The 18,813-nt window shown below is 60.3% G+C and overlaps 4 protein-coding genes across 4 annotated transcripts; 2 read left to right on the top strand and 2 right to left on the bottom strand.

Moving 5' to 3' along the window:
- Positions 1-665: 665 nt before the first annotated feature.
- VTJ83DRAFT_2479 (uncharacterized protein) lies at positions 666-1,830 on the top strand (the record flags this gene model as incomplete). Its single annotated transcript, XM_071008753.1, has 2 exons — positions 666-1,315; positions 1,458-1,830. 2 exons carry the CDS (start codon positions 666-668, stop codon positions 1,828-1,830), a joined length of 1,023 nt encoding a protein of 340 aa, XP_070869019.1.
- Positions 1,831-2,660: 830 nt separating this feature from the next.
- VTJ83DRAFT_2478 (uncharacterized protein) lies at positions 2,661-3,945 on the bottom strand (the record flags this gene model as incomplete). The annotated part of the gene is made up of 2 exons (XM_071008752.1): positions 2,661-3,354; positions 3,425-3,945. 2 exons carry the CDS (start codon positions 3,943-3,945, stop codon positions 2,661-2,663), a joined length of 1,215 nt encoding a protein of 404 aa, XP_070869018.1.
- Positions 3,946-11,407: 7,462 nt separating this feature from the next.
- VTJ83DRAFT_2477 (uncharacterized protein) lies at positions 11,408-13,288 on the bottom strand (the record flags this gene model as incomplete). Its single annotated transcript, XM_071008751.1, has 4 exons — positions 11,408-11,707; positions 11,779-12,879; positions 12,952-13,026; positions 13,118-13,288. 4 exons carry the CDS (start codon positions 13,286-13,288, stop codon positions 11,408-11,410), a joined length of 1,647 nt encoding a protein of 548 aa, XP_070869017.1.
- Positions 13,289-16,558: 3,270 nt separating this feature from the next.
- On the top strand, positions 16,559-18,742 carry VTJ83DRAFT_2476 (uncharacterized protein; the record flags this gene model as incomplete). The annotated part of the gene is made up of 3 exons (XM_071008750.1): positions 16,559-16,618; positions 16,796-17,464; positions 17,564-18,742. 3 exons carry the CDS (start codon positions 16,559-16,561, stop codon positions 18,740-18,742), a joined length of 1,908 nt encoding a protein of 635 aa, XP_070869016.1.
- Positions 18,743-18,813: the final 71 nt, after the last annotated feature.

Genomic DNA, 18,813 nt, shown 5'->3' with positions numbered 1-18,813 from the left:
GTTCTGGAACGCGATCCTCTCTTGGTCTTCGCTACCTACATAAGAGAAGATGGCTTGGATGAGGCCATGAATGAAGAGGGTGTTATGTATGTACCTAAGGTACCTAACTTACGCTACAGTAGAAAGCACATCGGATTATGATGGAGAGAAAATGGGGTGGTGCAATTGGGGCGTTGCTTGTCAAAATCCGAATCCTGAACCCCGGCTTTCTCATATTGTGAGTGTTATGTCGGTACACATACTATAGTAGTAACGTTACTAGTTAGTGTTGGTATTGGCGTCTGATGTTGTGTGGTTGGAGGAGCCCCACATTCGTTTAGTTACTGTCTACTCTAGGTACCGTACTGTGTAGTTTGAGACCCAAAACTAACGTCAAATACGGAGTTACTTACGGTAAGGTACTTAACTGATTGGCCCACCCCGCTCTTCTCCAATTTCCAATTTGGACCTGGGAAATGCACGCGACGCGTCGCAAAAGTCACCACTTACACTAAACATTCAACCTCAACCTTACCGAACCACAACCTCCACCTGCGCCTGTCCAGCAACCCCAGAACATCCTCTTCATCCGCCACCACCCAGTCCTTGCTCACTGGTTCCTCGAACACCGTTGCCGTACACGGAAACCGTTTGTCGACCTCACCGTACCCTTTCCAATCGACACGATGGATCCAGGACGAGACCCCGCACCTGCAAAGCCGCCATCACAACGGCAGCAACCCGACGGCGATGTCGACATGACCGACCAGCCGCCGGCACCACTACAATCGCAACCCGTACCGAGCCAACAGCCTTCTTCAAGGTTACGACAGCAGCAGCAGCAGCAGCAACAACAACAACAACAAAGAGCCAGCGCTAGCCAACTACCGACAAAACAACACCAACAACAACAACAACCGCCACCACCACCACCACCACCACCACCGTCCACCAACGCCTCAAGCGACCCAGCCTCCGCCTCCGCCTCTGCCTCCGAACAACAACAACAACAACAACAACAACCCGAACCCATCGTCCCCGGCCCGCGCGCCTCCCGCCTGCAAAAGCTCTTCGCCACGACGGCCAAGCACACGCTTGACAAGATCAGCCGCGACAACTTTGCCGCGTGCTTCCCGACCGTCGCCCACCGCGCGCCCGGCACCCTCGAGTTCGTGCAGCGGCAGATGGTGGAGCGCCTCGGCGGCCTGTGGAACCGCGAGTTCGAGTCCATCCTGCAGGGCCGGCAGGTGGTGGAGCGGCTCAACGAGCTCGAGGCGCTGGTCGCCGACGCGACGAGGCGGCGGGTCGAGGCGAGGGGCGGCGAGGCGCCCGTCGCGTACGTATTCTGAGTTTTCTACTCTTTTTTTTGTTTTTGGTTTTGTTTTGTTTTGTTTTTTGCCTCCCTGCTCTTACAACATACTTTGAGGCAAAGAGGGGAAAAAATGCTAACATCTATGGTGATGGTATGCATCCAATAGCCCGCACACCCTCCCAGCTCCGACCGTCCTCCACGCCCACCTCGCCCCCCACCTTGCCGCCCACGCGGGCGAGCTCACGGCCCGCCTGCGGCAAACCCAGTCCGCCAACGCGGCGCTGTGGGACGAGATCCGCGCCCAGCGCGCCGAGGTCGAGGCGCTGCTTTCGGGCGTCGAGAAGGCGGTGCGCGATCTCGAGGGGGCCAACGCGCTGCTTGCCGAGGTCGCGGACGAGCTCGCCGCCGAGTCGCGGGAGGCGGATGCCGAGGTGGAGAAGGTGAGGGCGGCCATGGCGGCGGCGGCTTCGGCGGCTTCGGCGGCTTCTGCCGGCATTGTGGTGGGCAAGGAGGGAGAGTTGGGGTCATCCGGGTCGTAGGTTCGCGACGTAGTACGAGATAAGCAACGAACAACAAATGCTTTGGCAACGTAAGGTAATTCTATATATTACTCAACATGTACGTTCCTCGGTGATGGGGAGGTTAGGGAGGGTGAGTAATTCGGCAGGCCAGGCGATCTTTATGGACAAGCAACGTCAGGATGACGTGACGGGGGAACGAGGCGAGGTTGGATGTTGGGTGGATATCTATCCGGCTTCATCTTGGGCGTCTGGCATAGAAACAAGAGCGATTGATCCGAAATCTTGGTATTTATATAACCGACGACACAACGCAAGGAGAAGCAACGAGGTGGAACAAAAGCTGGATGAATTACCTCCATGATTCCAAGGCATATACACTGCCTAACCTATATCTGGTATAACACTAACCAACATCCAGCTCAAACCGTATTGCATCTCAAGAAAAAAAAGGGGGTATATGATGCTCGGCCCCAGCCCCTATCTGCCTACCGACCAACCTCCTGCCTCAAGATCTCCCATGCCATGCCAAAACGTGATATGCACAAAAGAAATGCTTCCCAGGAGAATGTGTGTGTGTGTGTGTGTGTGTGTGTGTGTGAGTGAGTGTGTGTGTGAGTGTGTGACCGAGTATGAGAGTGTGTCTGCATGTCCAAGCGTGGCCCGATGCTTCGCTAGGATTTCCCCGCCCCCCTCCGAACTCCAAGGCATGAGATGGCATAATGAAACACGAAAAAGAAACAAAAAGAAAAGGGAAAAAAAATAATGAACAAAGTAAGAGGTCGCTTTCCGCAGCGAAATGAGAATCGAAGAAAAAAAAATAAAAAGGGAAAGAGAATGAACGAACAGGCTCATATCCGCCTGTTTTCGGTATGGATGACCTGCCAAGGGCCCATGACGTCCACCTCGCCATACGCTGGTGGCAGCACGCGAACCATGCGGCCTGTAGGCCAGTCGACGTACCAGCGAATCCCCCGAGCGACTACGTAATTGCTCTTTCGCGGACTCTTGAATAGCAATACCGAGTAGCAGAGGCGTGCGTATAGCTGGTCGTGCGTCGTGGTCCAGTGTCGTGGTGGTCGCCATTTGCCCGTATCGGGGTCGATGTTTTCGTTGGGGTATGATGATGTCGACAACCTTCCGACGATCGGATGATCCGTCCGCGGGCCGTAGCCGGGGCCGCCGTTATACTCGTCTCCCCCATAGCCGCCGCCGCCGCGGCGGCCGTTCGGAGGCCCGCCGCCCTCATCCTCGCCATCGTCGTCGTCGTCGTCGTCGTCATCGTCGCTCCCATCTCGACGTCGCACTTCCGTCATTCGGTGGAAGTCGATGGCGTCCTGCGGTTGAGGTCGTTGGCCACGGAGCCATCGTATCCTTTGGATTCGCGGTACGCTGAAGTCTCGGGGGAAATCGCGCTCGTCTATTGGCGGCGATACGTGAATGGCGGCAAAGATCCCATCTAACCAGCGGACAAACGTGCTGAGCTCGACGCAGGATAACAAGAACTGGTCGGTTTCTACCCGCATACGGATGACGTATCGTCGTCTGGTCTCTTGTCAGCCACCCCGTTGATGAAGCATAGTGAACCCCCCCCCTTTTTTTTTCTGATACTCACTTTCGGTAGTCGGCGGCGATGCCCGCATCCGCATGGAGCAGGCTGTACTTCCTCTCTAGCGACCCCTTCTTGGCCCACGGAGGGCTATCGGGCGAGGTGTCGGGCCCGTCGTGCCTTGACGATGATGGCCACCACCCGCGTTCCTTCTTGACCGAGTAGATATTGAGGGCGGTGCCGCGCAGCTCGACGTACACCATCCTCCAGTCGCGGTATTCTGCCCGTTTTGTCGTCTCTTCGATCTCCATCTTCCTCATGAAGACGCCCTCGAGGTGGATATCGCACGAGTACCCCGGCAGCACGTCCTCATGGACCTGCGGAGCGCTGCCGCCATGCACCGCCCGCCTCTGGGCAGCCATGGCTGCCTTCATGGCGGACTCGTAGCTCGGCGGCTTGGCGGGCCGCGCCGTCAGGTGCTCCCGGTAGAACATGTCCTCCTCCATCGACATGCGGCGCGGGCGCCCCGACGGCGCCTCGCTGCCGACGCTGTGCTGGGAGAAGGCATCGCTGGGCCGGCGCGCCATGGGACGGATGCCTCGTCGTGATGGCGGGATGTGAGATGCGGATGCCCGGCAAGCGCCTCGCCGCCTCCTCCTCCTCCGGCCTCGTTGTCGTCGCTGTCGTCGTTGTTGTCGTCGTCGTCGTCGTCGTTGCGGTGGTCGTGGATAAGGATAGGGGCCAGGCCGGTGTCCGTCTCCCCCACCCCCACCCCCTCACCCCAGAAAATGCGTCGGCGGTTTTGTCGGCGTGAGGGTCGATTCACTCCTCGGAAGGACTGTCCCGATATGGCATGGCATGCCCGATCCCGGCGTGCCCTAGTGGTGCTGGAGGCGGTGGTGATGGTGATGATAGTGACGTGATGACTCCCGGACGGTGCTCGAATGATTTCCCCGAGCACGCGATCGCCTCAGCTCTGGTCCTCCGAATCCCCAGGTCACCGTCACCTTCGTAGCTGCCCGTCGTGGTTCCTCGTCGAGGTTGTTGTCGCCGTCGTCGCCGCCGTCGTCGAGTGTGGTGATGCTAGCCCTCCGTTCACTTCAAGCCTAGGCGCAGCCACCAGGTCTGCCCATGCACTCCAAACCCAACTTGGTAAAGGGCGTCCAGCGAGGGTCAGGATCCCGTTGTTGTGAGAGGGAAAGTCCCTTGGAAGGATCGATCGCCAAGGATGCAGAGCTCTCAGGCCATGCAGGAAGCCACCAGGCCCTGAATGCGTGCAAAGGTGCAGCTTGGCTGTCTGGGAAAGGAGGAGCAGTCAAAGCCAGAACGGTAGGGACAAGCGAGCGTGACAGGGCGACCTTGAGATAGTGGTGCACCGCGCGGTATTGCGCAATCGTGGCCCTGGAGAGGGGAAGGAAAAGAAAGCCGCCCGTGTAAGATGGGTAGATAGAGAGTGGGCTTGGACGCCCCGTCCCGGGCCAGGGCAAGAAGCTTAGAGAAGTGCCTGGAGTCAACCTGCTGGAAAGGCAGGGTTGGGTGGGCGAGAAGGAAGGGAAGGTAGGTAACGAACGGGGCGGGTAGTATCCGTACCGTACCTGCCGTCGTCGCCGCACGGGGAACCAAGAGGGATCTATGGTAAACGAGTGGAAGGTGGGAACGCTCGAACGGAAACCGAAAAGGTGAATTTTTCAAGATCCAGGTAGGAAAGGGGAAAAATGAAAAGGGCCAAGTCGATGATGGATTCGTGTGCCCTGAGCCTCCGAAGAGGGAGAAACAACAAGCTCGCAAAGGTGCGAGTCCGAAGCCCGACCTTGCCAGGGGGTGGGCAAGAGGGTGGATGGAATTGAATGGTGAAGGTCCAGCGAGCGAAAAGTCATGGAGAAACGGGCGAAGTGACGGGAAGCGGAAGCTGGTGCCAATTAGGTATCTCTCATACGGTAGTGGAAGGTCCCTGGCCCGTCAAGCTAAGGGAATCCCATTCGTACGGCCAGGTACCTTACCGTATGGTAATGGTAACGGACACCTCCCACCATGGGACGGGACTGGCCCTTGGGGGAGATCCACCCGGTCCCGATGCTTGGCAGGCTTTGCTTCTTCATGGCCGTTGAGAACACCCACCACCACCACTCCCGGCCCCCCCTCCCCGTGGCTGGCGCATTTCGTGGCTCCTGGCTCTCCGGGGGGGTCTGAGTCAATGCCAAGTGGCGCTTGTTTCTCTGATTCTATTTTCTGCATCTCAATCCGCCACGGATCGTCTTCCTAGCCTCTCTGTCATGTCATCCAACATCCATTCAAGGCAGGAGATGGAAAGCTTGTTTCGTCGCCATGGTCCACCGCCGAGCACCATCCGAGACGTCGTCGATCTCTCAACGTTACACGGCACGTTCCCTACGGTGTAGTTTAGGTACCTGATGTATGTACGTGTACTACTACGTGTGCGGTCCGGCTTTAAGCACCTACCGAAGCCGTCTGGCACCCAAGCACTGTCCCTGGCTGATATTTGGGGGGGAATGGAGTCCCCCGCTCGCATCTGCCCATCCCTCGGTCGGCGCTGTGGGTGTACTATATGTGCGTGTGGCAGACGCACCGGTAGGCGCAGGCGCAGGCGCTGCGTGCCGGGGCGGCAGCTTTTTACCCGACTGGACCTGTAGCAGCGGTTGGCTGGTGCAGCACCCTCCAACAAGCGCATCTCCATCAAAATTTCATTTGGCGATGCGTCGGCCTGCGACGCTGGGAATGGCCTTCTCCAGCTGCCGTGTCTTGTGCGGCATAGATTGCGGGCTGTCATTACCCCGGGGGACCCCCCCTTACCTGCCTCTTCGACGACATGATCATCCCCAGACTGTGGCTGGTTTCTCCCCACCTGTTTCTCTTCTGACGTTATAGTAGTGTACATGCTGTGTGTTTGTGTGCGCGCGCGTCGATACCTTGACGGAAATTGTCCGAAATTTCAACATTCCGCTCTACTCCGTGCCACCCCCCCCCCCCCCCCCCATCGCGTGCTCCCGCTGCCCTAGTAGACCACAGTACACCGTAGTGTACAAGCACATACTATACGTGGAGCGGAGTCGGGGCACGGCGCCGGGCTTGAATCGTCCCGGCGTGCGAACCCAGTCGACTTCGGTCTGTACCAGGTGTCGACCGAAAGGGCGCGCCGCGAGGGCCAAGGTCCAATCAGCGGCCGCCGCCGTGGTCTCACGCAGTGTTGGGCTAGGCTGTTCCGGGTAGGTGGTTGTGGTCGAGCAAGGGTGTGGCGCCGGGAGCTCTCTCCATCATGGGACCGCACTTTGATGGGCATCGCGAAAAAGGGTAACAAAGGCCGTTTTGGATGCTTGGTCGTTGTCGTCGGCTGTTGTTGTGGTTGCTCAACTTCGCTCGATGACGTGTGTACAGACTTCATACATACGCTACGATCATAGCTGAAACCACCGACTTCGGATCCAGCTTTTTATTCTCGCGCCTTGTTCCTCCGCCCTCTCCCCCTCCCCCCCCATCCTCATCTCGCGATTGTCTCCGCGAAGGGAATCCGATTGACGCCGACCGATTTGCCGTGCTCAGCTGAGGCGGGCTGTGCTGCTGCGTGCAGGTCAGAGGAGAAACCTCGGCCGTGCTCTTTCATTGCGGTACTGTATAGTACATTCGTGTACAGCTTTGTGCAACCGTCTCGTGGACCCCGTCCCTATTCTAGAAGGCAGTTGATGCTGTCCTCATTCGCTGGTTGGCTGTCTGTTTCTTTTGCCGCACGACGAAAGGCGTCGACCCAACGTTTCTTTGCCCACATGCGGCAGCTGAGCAAAGGGCTCCCCGGCAGCTGATCAGTCTCGTCAGGTCTTCCAGGGGAGGGGGGGAGGTGGTTTTGGAACAAGCTTTTTCCCCTGCACTCATCGGGAAGGATTCTGCTGGTCCAGACGCGTGGAATCAGCCTCCTCTACAGAAGATACCAGGAGTATTTCGTACATGATCATGATCGATCGACCTCCCGCCGCCGCTCGTCCCCTGCTGGCCCCCGCCTTGCACCTCTACGTATACTTACATAGTGTATTCCCAGGGCTGAACGGGAACTGGTCGACTTTTCTGGGGGGGGGGGGGGGGATAGGGGAGGACGAAGAGAAGACGAGGTCCAGTGCTATTGCTCACGTTACAAGTGGGTCCTTAACCATGAGTTTCCGCCCCGACCGTTTCGGGAAGGTGACAAGCAAAGGGGGGGGGGCGTGTCTACAACCTGCAGTGGATCTTCCTCCGATGTGAGGGCCAATCTCAGGCCAAGGGGTACGGAATGTTGGATCGGCTTGCGATTGCCTCTTTTTCTGTCCACAGGGACCCTGGTCCGAACTTCAAACCCCGTCCGCCCTACAACCTGACAAGGAAGGCGACGACCTGCCGCTGACGACGGCTCGCGGCCTTCCGCATGATATTTGCCCAAGCTTTCCAGGTTTTGTTTGTCCCCCCCCGTCTCTGTGTATGTTTCAGCAGTTGCCCGTTCGCTGGATGAAATAAAATAACACGTCGTGTTTACGCCAATGTGGAGAGCACCAGCCCCTCGACCAGCCCGTCCCGTTCGCTCGCTGCCATCCTCCTCCTTCTCCTGACCCGCGCCGTTCGCTCGACGGGGAGAGGAAGAGGAGGTGACGCTGCCTGTCTGCCTGCCTGCCTGCCTTCCTGCTCCCCGGCTTGATTTCATGGCATGCTTCTCGCGCCCCGGCACGCACGAGAGACAAGAGGAGAGAGAGAAGATGATCTGACGCGGTCGAAACTGGCCGCGCATGGAGACCGGTTGCCGTCCCAGTGCGGAACTGACGCAAGGCGCAATCATCCACAGAATGTATCTGCGCCGCAGGTGGAGGAGGGGTGGGCGGCAGCGGGAGAGAGGGAAAGGGAGAGGAAGGGGGAACAAAAAGGAGATTAAGAGAGAACGGCCGGGTTGACCTAGAACCTCCAAGCCTGGACCGCGCAGCTGGTCTGGGAAAAAGAAACCCGGAGGGTGCACCGTTACCATGGCTATTGTTGCGTGGTCGGCCAGTCGGCCTGTCTGTCGGTCGGGCTCGAGGACCCGTCTGTGTTCCGCGAGGCCGTTTCAGACCCTTCGAGCTTACGGGTCTTCATCTGCTGGATCCTCGTTGGCGTGCTTGTCCTCTCCAAGTAGCGCGTGCCTCATCACCATCCCTCCCTCGCCCGCCCGCGTTTGGCTTCCTTCATCCAGGACGGGAAACACGTCGTGGCAAGCAAGCACAACGCTTCTCCATGACTCGGCTGCTACCCTTTGATATGTGACGCAACCAGCACGGTGACAATGACAGGACCGAGACGCGGGGACAGAGCCGGAGGGGGTTAGCCAGTCGACGGTATGTCCGAGATCAACAATGGCTATCGCTCGGTTGGCTCTCTTTGTCGAGCATCGCTGCTACGCGGGCCGTGTCAGTGCACTCTCCGCTGCGTAAGTATGTGCGTGCGTCCCGGCGCGCGCGCGGCGTAGGAACCTCCCCGGTTTTCCCTCCTCTCCGGTGCTCGGCCGGCGGATGGGGGCGCGGAGAGCTTCGTGATGCACATGGAGGAGCACCACCGTCCGTGGTCGGACGGTGGGCAAGATGCGCCAACGCATGTGAAAGCCACGGCGTGACGTGCTTGTGGCTCTTCGTCAGACAGCGAGCGTCGCGGGTCACCAAGGTGCCATTTGATGAGGGTCTGTCTGTGCCCGGGGGAGGATCTCCGTGAACACCTTGAACTCGAGGGATCGATCAACCTGGACAAGCCTGAGTCAATGTTCTCTCATTGCGACGTGATGTTGAAGTTGCTGTCCGCGACCCATGACGATCACTCTCTCCCTCTCTCTCTTCGTCACTCGGTCCATCACTGCCTGCTGGCGGTGAGATGAAGATCCAAGACGGCCGATGGACCGCCTCAGACCGGTCGTGGACCTCCTTTACCTTACTCTGCTCGTTGGGCACCCAAAGGCACCCGTGTATTCTGCAGGGCACACGGTGTCTAGTCCAGATGCCTAGGTACCTACATTGCTTTACATTGCTTACTTCCTGACCTACGTACATGAGGAAGCAGGTGCATGCATACATGCCTACAAACGCCCCGGTATCGCCTGATGCAATCTATGTTCGGTGTACTAGCACCCTGACGATCTGATCAGGCTGCGCAAGCCTTCGTCTCTGCTGTGTCACGTAACACTCTACGTACCTGATGCCCCTACTAGGCTATGGATGTCAGTGATACCGACGCCCAGTCAAGCCACGGCCATTTCCCGTCTCTCCTCTTCCTCAACGATTCACCGACCGCCCTGCCCCGGCCCACGCATCCATCCATACATGTGTACACAATAAACAATTGCTGAGTTTCTCCCCGAGTGCGCAGACCGAAGCACGGCGCCGAGACAACTCCTCTCCGGGTTCTGAATTTGCCTCTGCAGCCTCTCTCTCTCGGCTGGTGACGCCGTTAACACTCTCGGACCTACCTACGTATCTCGGGCCCCTAGCTGACCGGCAAGGTTGGTTCAGGATGTTCGAGGAGAAATATGCGTCGGTGATTCCGACTCCTGTTTCCGTCCCTGCTCTGTTGGGTGCCTATCCATAGAGGCAAGCAAGTAACCAAAGGAGAAGAGACAGCAAGGCTGGAAAACGCCTACCTGTCTAGGTACCGACCCAAGTAGACCCTCTTCTGGACAGGCAGCGCTGCACCGGTTCCGTCTCAAGTGAAGCTCTCTTTCGCTCTTAATTCGTCCATTCGTGTTTACGCTCCCACCCTCTCCCGAGAGAGAAGCGGAGACATACCGAAGCGGAGGGACGAAGCGATGGACTCACCTGAGCGCCCGCGCTACAACCGCCCGCCCGCCTGCTCCTCTCCCATCATCCCGTCATCGGCGAGACCCATGGCTAGGTCAGGCCTGCGTAGCGTGTTGCAAAAAGCCGGTTTCCCACGCAGAACGGGGCCCTCTTGGTGATGCTGTTCGGCCCTTGGAAGAGGAGGAAGACGAAAGAGCATGTAAGGCGGGCCCAGGATTGATTTCTCTTGAGGTAGCGTCGAGAAAAGTGACGAGAGTTAGACAGACAGACAGACAGATAGTAAATATCCCCATCAACGCGCCCGCATCAATCACCTCCTTTTGTCTTTCACTAGACGGATTGGCATGGCCACACCGAATCGACAACGTCATGTTGGCATAAGAGGCTCCGCCCACCCTGCTGTTCCTCCCCTCCCTTCTTCCCATCACCAAAGAGAATCCCCGAACTACGCATCGCACCGCAGGATATCATGAACTTCTGGTTGTGTATTCATAGTGCTGACAAGGTACCGAGCTTCGTCCTCGCCCGCCTTTTTCTCCCGCCTTCGCCGTGCTTCGGTCGCTCCCCCGAGAACATACACACACACGCGCGCGCACAAAGAAAGGACCTCATCTGCCGTCGACAACGTGATGACAGTCTTCGTGTCTGTGTGGACAACCTTTTCGGGAATGCCCATCCGGGCATTCTACACCTTGTGGCCCTTCCTCCATCTGAAGCCATATCAAGCCATATCGTATACAGACATGGGCCATTCCCCTCCATCCAGCCCTGACATCATCGCCCCTGTTGCCAGCGGCGTCAGAGCCGGCCCAGACTCGGGGGCTCTGCAAAGCCAAAGCAAACACAGGAACCTCCCAGTGTCTTTTGACGGATCTTCCAAAGGCGTGAGAAGAACAACCACCATAACCCGTCTCCCAAAGGTTCCCGAGACACCCAAAGGCACAACAAACCCCGTTTGCACCAAGAAAAAAAAATGAAGACACCATTCATAAACGATTCTTTTTTTGGCCGGTTTTCCAGTTCCTACCCCGATTTCACAATAAGCCCCGGTACTCCGTGACGCACCAAGAAATGCCCTGCCTGCCTGCCTGCCTGCCTGCCATCCCTCAGAAAACCACGCCGCCATGAATGTTTCAATGTGGATATAACGAAATGTTCTAAACGATCCGGCCGCCCCGGATCGCAGAGACCAGCTACAAGGCCAGCTAGGTCTCGTACCACCAACCCGTGACGGCCCGGAGCTTTAAGCGGTGGTTGCCAACTAGGCAGCACCGGTGCCGGCCTGAGAGGCGCCCCGTCCGCCGCGGGGGCCACCGCCACGGCCCCTAGCCTGGCCAAGACCGCCGCGGCCGCCCTGGCTGCCCGAGCGGGTGGGCTCGTATCCGCCGCCGCGGCCACGGCCGGCACCGCCGCGGGTGGCGCCGTAGTTGGAGCCGCCATAGGCGCTGGGCTTGGGCCGGCGGGCGGTGACGAGGAACTCCTGGCCGTCCAGGGTGTGGGGGTTGGCAGCAACGGCGGCGGCGTACCCGGCGGGGGTCTTGAACTCGATGAAGGCGCAACCCTGGGAGAAAAAATCAATCAGCGATATGTTGGGCAACAAAAGCATGCAAGGCAACGAGAAGAAATCCTTACCTTCTCGCGGTTCACGTCGAAATAGACCAGCGGGCCAAAGGCGGTCAGGTGCTCCTTCAGCTTCGCGTCGTCGATCTTGGCCGGGTTGGCGAGCTTGATGTAGGCCATGGTGCTGTCCTTGTCGGACTGGGCGGCGGCGGAGTGAGGACCGCGGCTCTGGCGCTTGGTCTCGGCCGTCTGCCACTCGCTGCCCTGGTCCTTGGACGCGGACGCCGGGGAGGCGGCCTCCTGAGCCTGGGCGGGAGCCGGGGCGCGCGGAGCCGGGGCGGCGGCGGCGGCGGTAGCGGAAGCAGCAGGGGCCGGGGCACGCGGCTGAGCGGCAGCAGGAGGGGTTGCGGGCTTAGCAGCAGGCACAGGGACGGCGGGCTTGGGGACACCAGCAGCCAAGCGGCTGGCCCAGGTCATGGGCTTCGGCGGACCCTTGGGCACCTCGGGCTCCTTGGGCTTCTCGGGCTGCGCCGGGGCGGGGGCGGCAGCGGGCTCGGCAGCAGGAGCGGGCTCGGCGACGGCAGGCGTGGGAGCGGGGTCCTTGGGCTCCTCGGGCTTCGAGACATCCTCCTCGGCGATCGCCTCGACCGTCTTGTCAACGTCGGCCGGGGCCTGCTTCTCTTCGACCGCGGCGGCCGTCGGCGCCTCGGCAGCGGCGGCGGGCTCGGGGGCAGGGGTGGTTTCGGCGGCGACGGCGGCGGGCTCGGCAACGGGCTCCTCCTTCTTCTCAGCCTCAGGCTCGGCGGGCTTCTCTGGGGCGGGCTCGGCGGCAGCAGCAACAGCGGCACCAGCACCAGCAGAAGCCTCTTGGGCAGGCTGAGCCTCGGTGGCCGTGGCGGTCTCGACCTGGGCGGGCTCCTCAGCCGGCGCCTCGGCCTCCTCCTCCTCCACGTCCTCGTTCAGGAAGCGGAGCATGTCGTTGAGGACGAAGTAGCCGGACGGCTGCTGGGCCAGGACAAAGGTCTGAACAAACTTCTTGGGTTCGCCATCCTTGTTGGCCATCTCGCCGATGACGGTGATGAGGATGTTATCGCCGGAGCCTTGGGTGTCGACGTTGGAGATGCGGACCTTGCAGTCCTGGAAATCCATACCCCGGATGCGCTCCTGGATGGCCTGTTTGTCGGGGGTTGGGTGTTAATGTGCTGCCGCGGGGGGCCGAGACGGAGCTCAAAAGAGGGCACTCACCTGACGGCCAAAGGCAACGTTCACCACCTCGGCCTCGCGGCCACACACGAACTGTGCCTTTTTGCCATAGAATAGCTTTCCTAACGGTCAGCGGGGCTCGGCAATGACATCAACGACAACAACGACGACAACGACGACGACGAGAGCGGCAAGAGGGTCGACTCACGTGCAGCCTCTCGGGCGACTTGCTCATGGTGGTGTAGTACTGCTCGACGAAGTACCAGCCGACCTCATCCTTGGGCAGGTTGTTGGCCGAGCTCTCCGCGCTGGCCGGGGCCTCGGTCGTCTGGGCCTGCGCGGCGTACTGATCGTGATTACTATTACCGTTTGTCGCCATGGTTGCCGATGGATCCGTCGATGAGGGTCGCTGTCCAAAGGGGAACGGGAGAGTTGGATGGGAGGGCGGGAGCGGGGCGGATCAGGTCGGGCTGATGATGGTTGGGGTGGAGGAGGGATATCTCTCTGGGGTTCGCCAACGACAGACCTGATCAGCATGGGGACGCGAAAGCAAACGCCAGCCAACAAACGTCCAATGGCTGCATGGAGCTGCAAGGCTGTGACGACGATAAGGTATCGTCAACCGACGCCGGCATCCAATGCGTGTACGCACCTTGTTTCTTTTCTTTTTTTTCTTGTTCTTTTTTTTTTTTTTTTCCGGGGAGAGGGGTGACTTTTTGTGACGCGACACCCCAGCGCAACGTCAAAGCGAATCGTCGCCCAAGAGGAAAAAGGCGGGGGAGAAGGAGAGAGGGAGGGAGACGAGACGGGGGTGGAACAGGGGAATTTCTTGTTTGGTTGGGTCGATGTGGGGTGTGTGGTTTGGCTCAAGGTTGGGAAAAGAACATTCGTGGTGCGTAGTTTCTGGTGAAGTTAACTGCTCAGAAATTTGTGGTTTGGGTTGACCTTGAGAGTTCGGCGTGGCCCACAATCCCAAGACGGAACTTTCCTTGGCGAGCTCCAGACGGGCAGAGTTCCCAAGGTTGGATTGGGACGGGACGGGCGACTGGGGCTCGGGCTCGGGCAGTAGTAGTACCTACCTGAAACCTACCTAGGTAGGTACCTCTCAGGTACCTAGGGTCGGGTCCTGGGCGTAGCAGCTCAGCAGCTCAGCAGCCCAGCAGCCCTGGAGCTCAGCGGCTCGCCAGTAAGGTGGCTCGGGTTTCGTAGGTGGTACTCCAGAGGTACGGCGGTCCGATTTTCCTTGCCGCCACCACGACCTACCTGGACTTAGGTACCTGACCTTAGGTGGTAGGTTGGGTTGGACGTCCTGTCAAATCCAATTGCCCCTCAGCTAGGTACCTGACCTACATACCTCGGTCAAGGCAGTCGGGGATGCTGCAGTAGCTTACCTACCCGCCAGTACTGGACCATATGGACCGGCACCAACACCCAGAAACCAGGCCCCGTGCCATCGATGACTTCATCCGTCTACCTTACGCCTCTCTCCCAACGTCTCGGTCCAGGTTCTCCGTTCCCGGCTCGTTCTTGACGGCCGCCATAATGAATGGATCAGCGACAATTGGCGGCTCAACAAAGACAAGGACCGGGAGAAAAAAAACTCGATCATAGGCAGCTCTCGTTCGTCCCTCCAACCCCATGCCAGAACCTGCTCGATTCCCTCCAGGTACCCAAGCAGTTCGCCGAGGCGGAGTTGATTTGCCAATGCCGAAGCGGTAGGTTGCAGATGCATTCCTGAACGTCACCGCAGCCCGTCACCCATCTGTGCATCCACCGCCGGTGGGCTGTTGTACCCGGGGGGGCTGAACGAGGTGAGCATGCGGAGGACGTCCGGTCGGCCAGCTCATTCCGGGTTCGCTGGCGGGGAGGACCCACATGGTCGGCACCGGCAGCGCCCCGGGGGCGGCTCGGAGGGTTCGGCCGTTGCAGGACCTGGGGCCCCGACGGGGGCCGGTCACCAATTCCGCTCTCGAGTATAAATAGCACTGGCGGTTACGCAGTACGCAGTACACAGTTACCTTCTCTTTTCTGTCAGGAGTTCCCGAGAGTTGCATGGTTCATCGGCATGGCCAGCCTTGCGCAGCTTCGGGCCCGTTCCGAGGCCGGCGCGGAATCTCTCCGACCCCTCTAGGCGATCCCCGGGGGGGGGGGGGAGGGGTGGGTTCGCGATGGTCAGCCGCAGACGCAGATGCGGCGGCGATGCGTTCACGGCTGGCTATTCTTGTGACTTGTGGTTAGCAGGCACCATGTCTCCCCAATCCCTGGCTCTGCAGGCTGCCATCCCTTTTTGAGATCGCCTCAGCTTGCATGATCACCAGTAGTTCGGCGTCGGATCCATCCCGACACTCTGGTCTGAACGCCACATATTTTGCCCGCCTACTGCGTAGGCGGCATCGAAGGGGCGCAGATACAGGCGTTCAGCCTCGTCCACAGCATCGAGCCCCCCCCCGGAGATGCGTGGACGGGGATGCCCGGATTGCGCGATGGGAGGCCAAGAGAGGCTCACGGTATGTAGTCTTTTTGCCCTAGTGTACTGTGATGCATACCCGGACGGTGGTTGGATGGGATGCCCAGGCGGGTGGCGAGGATCCCCGTCACCCAGCACTTGGCGGGATCCCAATCACGCAAAGCCTGGGGGCCCGCACCGGCGCCCATGTACATAGTTACACGACTGTCTGTCCATCCACTGCCCCTGGAAGGGGTCGCCCGTGGCAAGCTGCCTTGCTGCGTAGGTGCCGTGTTGGTGGCAGTGGCGGGCAGTGGCAAGCAGTGGCGGAAAGCTCCGAGCAGCCCTCGTGGCTCGGCCGTGTTTGCAGCGCATAACTACCACTAGGCAAGAAAAAAACAAAGCTGGCAGCCGTTGATAAGAAGGATGATTTCTCCTTGCTTCTTGAACACAACATCCTCAACAAAAGGCCCAATCCCTATCTATCCGGAGTGTTCTCCGGTCGGCTGCACGGCCCATCCACTTTAGGTTGCGCTGCTGTCATTGCGGCAGGGGGGTTGTGCCGGGCTTCGTCACATCCCCTGGGGGGGGTGGGGGGGCATCCCACCGGGCTACCGACCAAAATGCATGGCAACAAAAGCCGATCTGGACCCTGCAGGAAAAGCTAAACAGGCCTACGCAGTACGCAGTACTGTGTATACATACATCTCTCCCTGGCGGGGCCTGCATGACTAGTGGATATCGCTTAGCTCCCGTCTCCCTCTTCCCTCCCCCCCCCCTCCCCCGGGGACGATGCCAGTGACACACCACCACTCTCTACCGGCAGATTGTACATACATCACTCTGCGCTCCTACGATCTTCTACACCATCGTCTCTGGCAACACTGGCACGAGAAGCGTTTCGCCGGCTTTCGAGCGGCTTAGCTGGCTTGTCGCCGTCTCCGCCCATCTCGGATTCCCGCTCACCCCATCCCTTGCTGAAGCGAGTACGACCCCCCTTGACACGCAGGAATGGACTGTCTGTCAGCCAGCGTCTGCTCATGCATTCTGCATTCTGGCGACTTGGTTTCCGTCCTTGGTTAAACCTGCCAACCAGTCCGCGATTCTCTACGAAGCCTCCGGGTGGGCCGAAGCAACACCGGCCGAGTTGAATACCACTTTCGGGTCCGCATCGACGCTGCTCTCGCATGACCGAGACCGACCATGGTCTATTGCGGCAAGGCATCTCAGGGTTGCCAGAGCTGCCGGACCAGACGAATAAAGGTGTGTACCCCCCCCCCCCCCCTTTCTTTTCCCGACCTCCTCTTCGATCGTGGAAAAGCAACCTTTCCGTCCTGCTAAGGTCCGGGACGAGCCTTTCTCGGCGGGGAGAGGAGGGCGAGCTCCCCGGCTCGCTGCCTTGCCAGCGAGCACCAACTCTAGCTGCTAACGCCGTGCCAGTGCGACAAAGTTCAACCAGAATGTACGCAATGCGTACGGATCCGGAAGCCATGTCCCGGATACCGGGACCAGCTGTCGCTGATGTTCCGGGATGAAAGCTCCAAGGTCATGCAGAAGGCCCACGCTCAGTGGGGAGTCTCGGAGCCGTCCGAATTGGGAGAAGCATCCGGGTCGTTGCCCACGACGACGGCGTCCCCCGTCCCGATCAGGACCCGATCCTCCGGGCCGGGCGCCACCAGCACCACCACCACCACCGCCGCCGCCGCCGCCGCCGCCACCGCGTCACCAAGCTCGGCGATACTGCCCGCAAAGCAACGCCGCCGCCGGAGCCCGGAAGAGACCCGGCTTCCAACGGAGCTCAAGGAGACCCCCGCCGACAAGGCCATCCGCTTCTACATTCAGAATTACATCATCGGGCTTCCCGACGAGCCCAGGACCGCCAAAGACCTGCAAGGGACACGATGGCTCCACTCGCGCGAGATGAGAAACATCATGGCGGCGGTAGGGCTGGCCGCCATGTCCAACCTGAGCGGCGACAAGGCCATGAACACGCTGGCGAAGCAACACTACGGCCAGGTGCTCCAAACCATTGCTTCCTCGATGCGGAACATCGCCACCGTCGATTTGGACGTGGTCCTGCGGGCCGTCATCATCATGGCCGTGTATGAGGTGAGATCCCGCCGTCCGTCCTCTCGCGGAAGCGCCATATGTATGCAATTCCCCCCTCCCTGGCCTCTCCTAACCGCCGCCCCGGCCCTGGCATTCTAGGTCACCCGCCCGAGAGACGAACCCGTCAGCCCGGCGCGGACCCACGTCCAAGGCGGCGCCGCCATCCTCAGCAGCTTCCTTCCTCGCGGACAAGGCCCGGCCGACGGCGCCCGCGGCCTTTTGCAGCTGTGCTTCTCCATGGTGGCGGCCAAGCAAAGCTCGTTCCAGTACTCGTCCCTAGAGCCCAACCGCATGATCCCCTCGAGCGTCGAGCCCTTTTGCGACGGGACCATCCCCCCCATGTTCTCGGACTGGATCTCCATCTGCGAGAGGATGGTGACGGAAGCCGACCGGCCCTCGGCCCAGCTCATCGGCATCGTCGCGCGCTTCGTCCAGCTCGCGGCCCTCGTCCGGACCCGAGCGCACCTCGACGGCCACCCGGACACCGCCGACGTCATCGTGCGCGCCCTCGAGATCGACGAGGAGCTCGAGGCCTGGGAGGCGCGCCAGGCGGGCCTCTGGGCCGTCGTCGAGGAGCGCGTCAGCGACCCCGGCTTCTTCCCGCCTGCGGCCGTCCTCGACGGCTGCTACCACGTTTACGACAACACGTACATCGCCCGAGTCTGGAACCACCAGCGCTGGACACGCATCCTCGCCAACCAGCTCCTGCTCGAGAGCGTCAGCCGCTTCCCCCGGAGCAGCGCGCCCCTGGTCCCGCCGGCCCGCCAGCGCCGCGCCCTGGCCTGCATCGCCCGCCTCGCGCGCGACACGCTCGTCTCGGTGCCCACGCACTACCGCCACCCGGCCCTGACGGAGGCGCACGGGCGGCACCTGGACAAGACCAAGTGGGGCGCGAGCATCGGCATCGCGGGCATCCCGACCCTGCTCTTCGAGATCAAGGTGGCCGCGTGCGCTCCCGGGGTGCCCGCGCAGCACCGCGCCTGGGCCCTCGAGATCGTCGAGACGGCGTACAAGACGACGGGCATGTTCCAGGCGAGGGTGCTGGCCGAGTTTATTAGGAAGGAGATGGACGGCGCGTCGCCGACGGCCTCGTCGTCGTCGGTTTCCTCCTCGCCTTCGGCGTCGCTCTCTTCGGGGGCGATGTCTGCTTTTGGTGGGGAGGAGGACGAAGAAGGAGGAGGAGGAGGAGGAGGAGGAGGAGGAGGGTTGTATGGCGCCATGAAGGGCCAGGTTCCTATCAAGGTCGAGGTGGCTGGCGGGTTGGGAGCGTTTTTCTGAGCTCGTGGTGGGTGGGTGGTTGGCAATCATGGAGAGGGGGAAAGGGGAAAGGTCGGCGGTGGGAAAGGGCA

The sequence above is a fragment of the Remersonia thermophila genome, chromosome 2, assembly GCF_042764415.1.
Source record: "Remersonia thermophila strain ATCC 22073 chromosome 2, whole genome shotgun sequence".
NCBI classification, from domain to species: Eukaryota; Fungi; Ascomycota; class Sordariomycetes; order Sordariales; family Chaetomiaceae; genus Remersonia; species Remersonia thermophila.
Note: the sequence above shows the minus strand (reverse complement) of the source record. Positions and strands in the feature narration are given on the sequence as shown.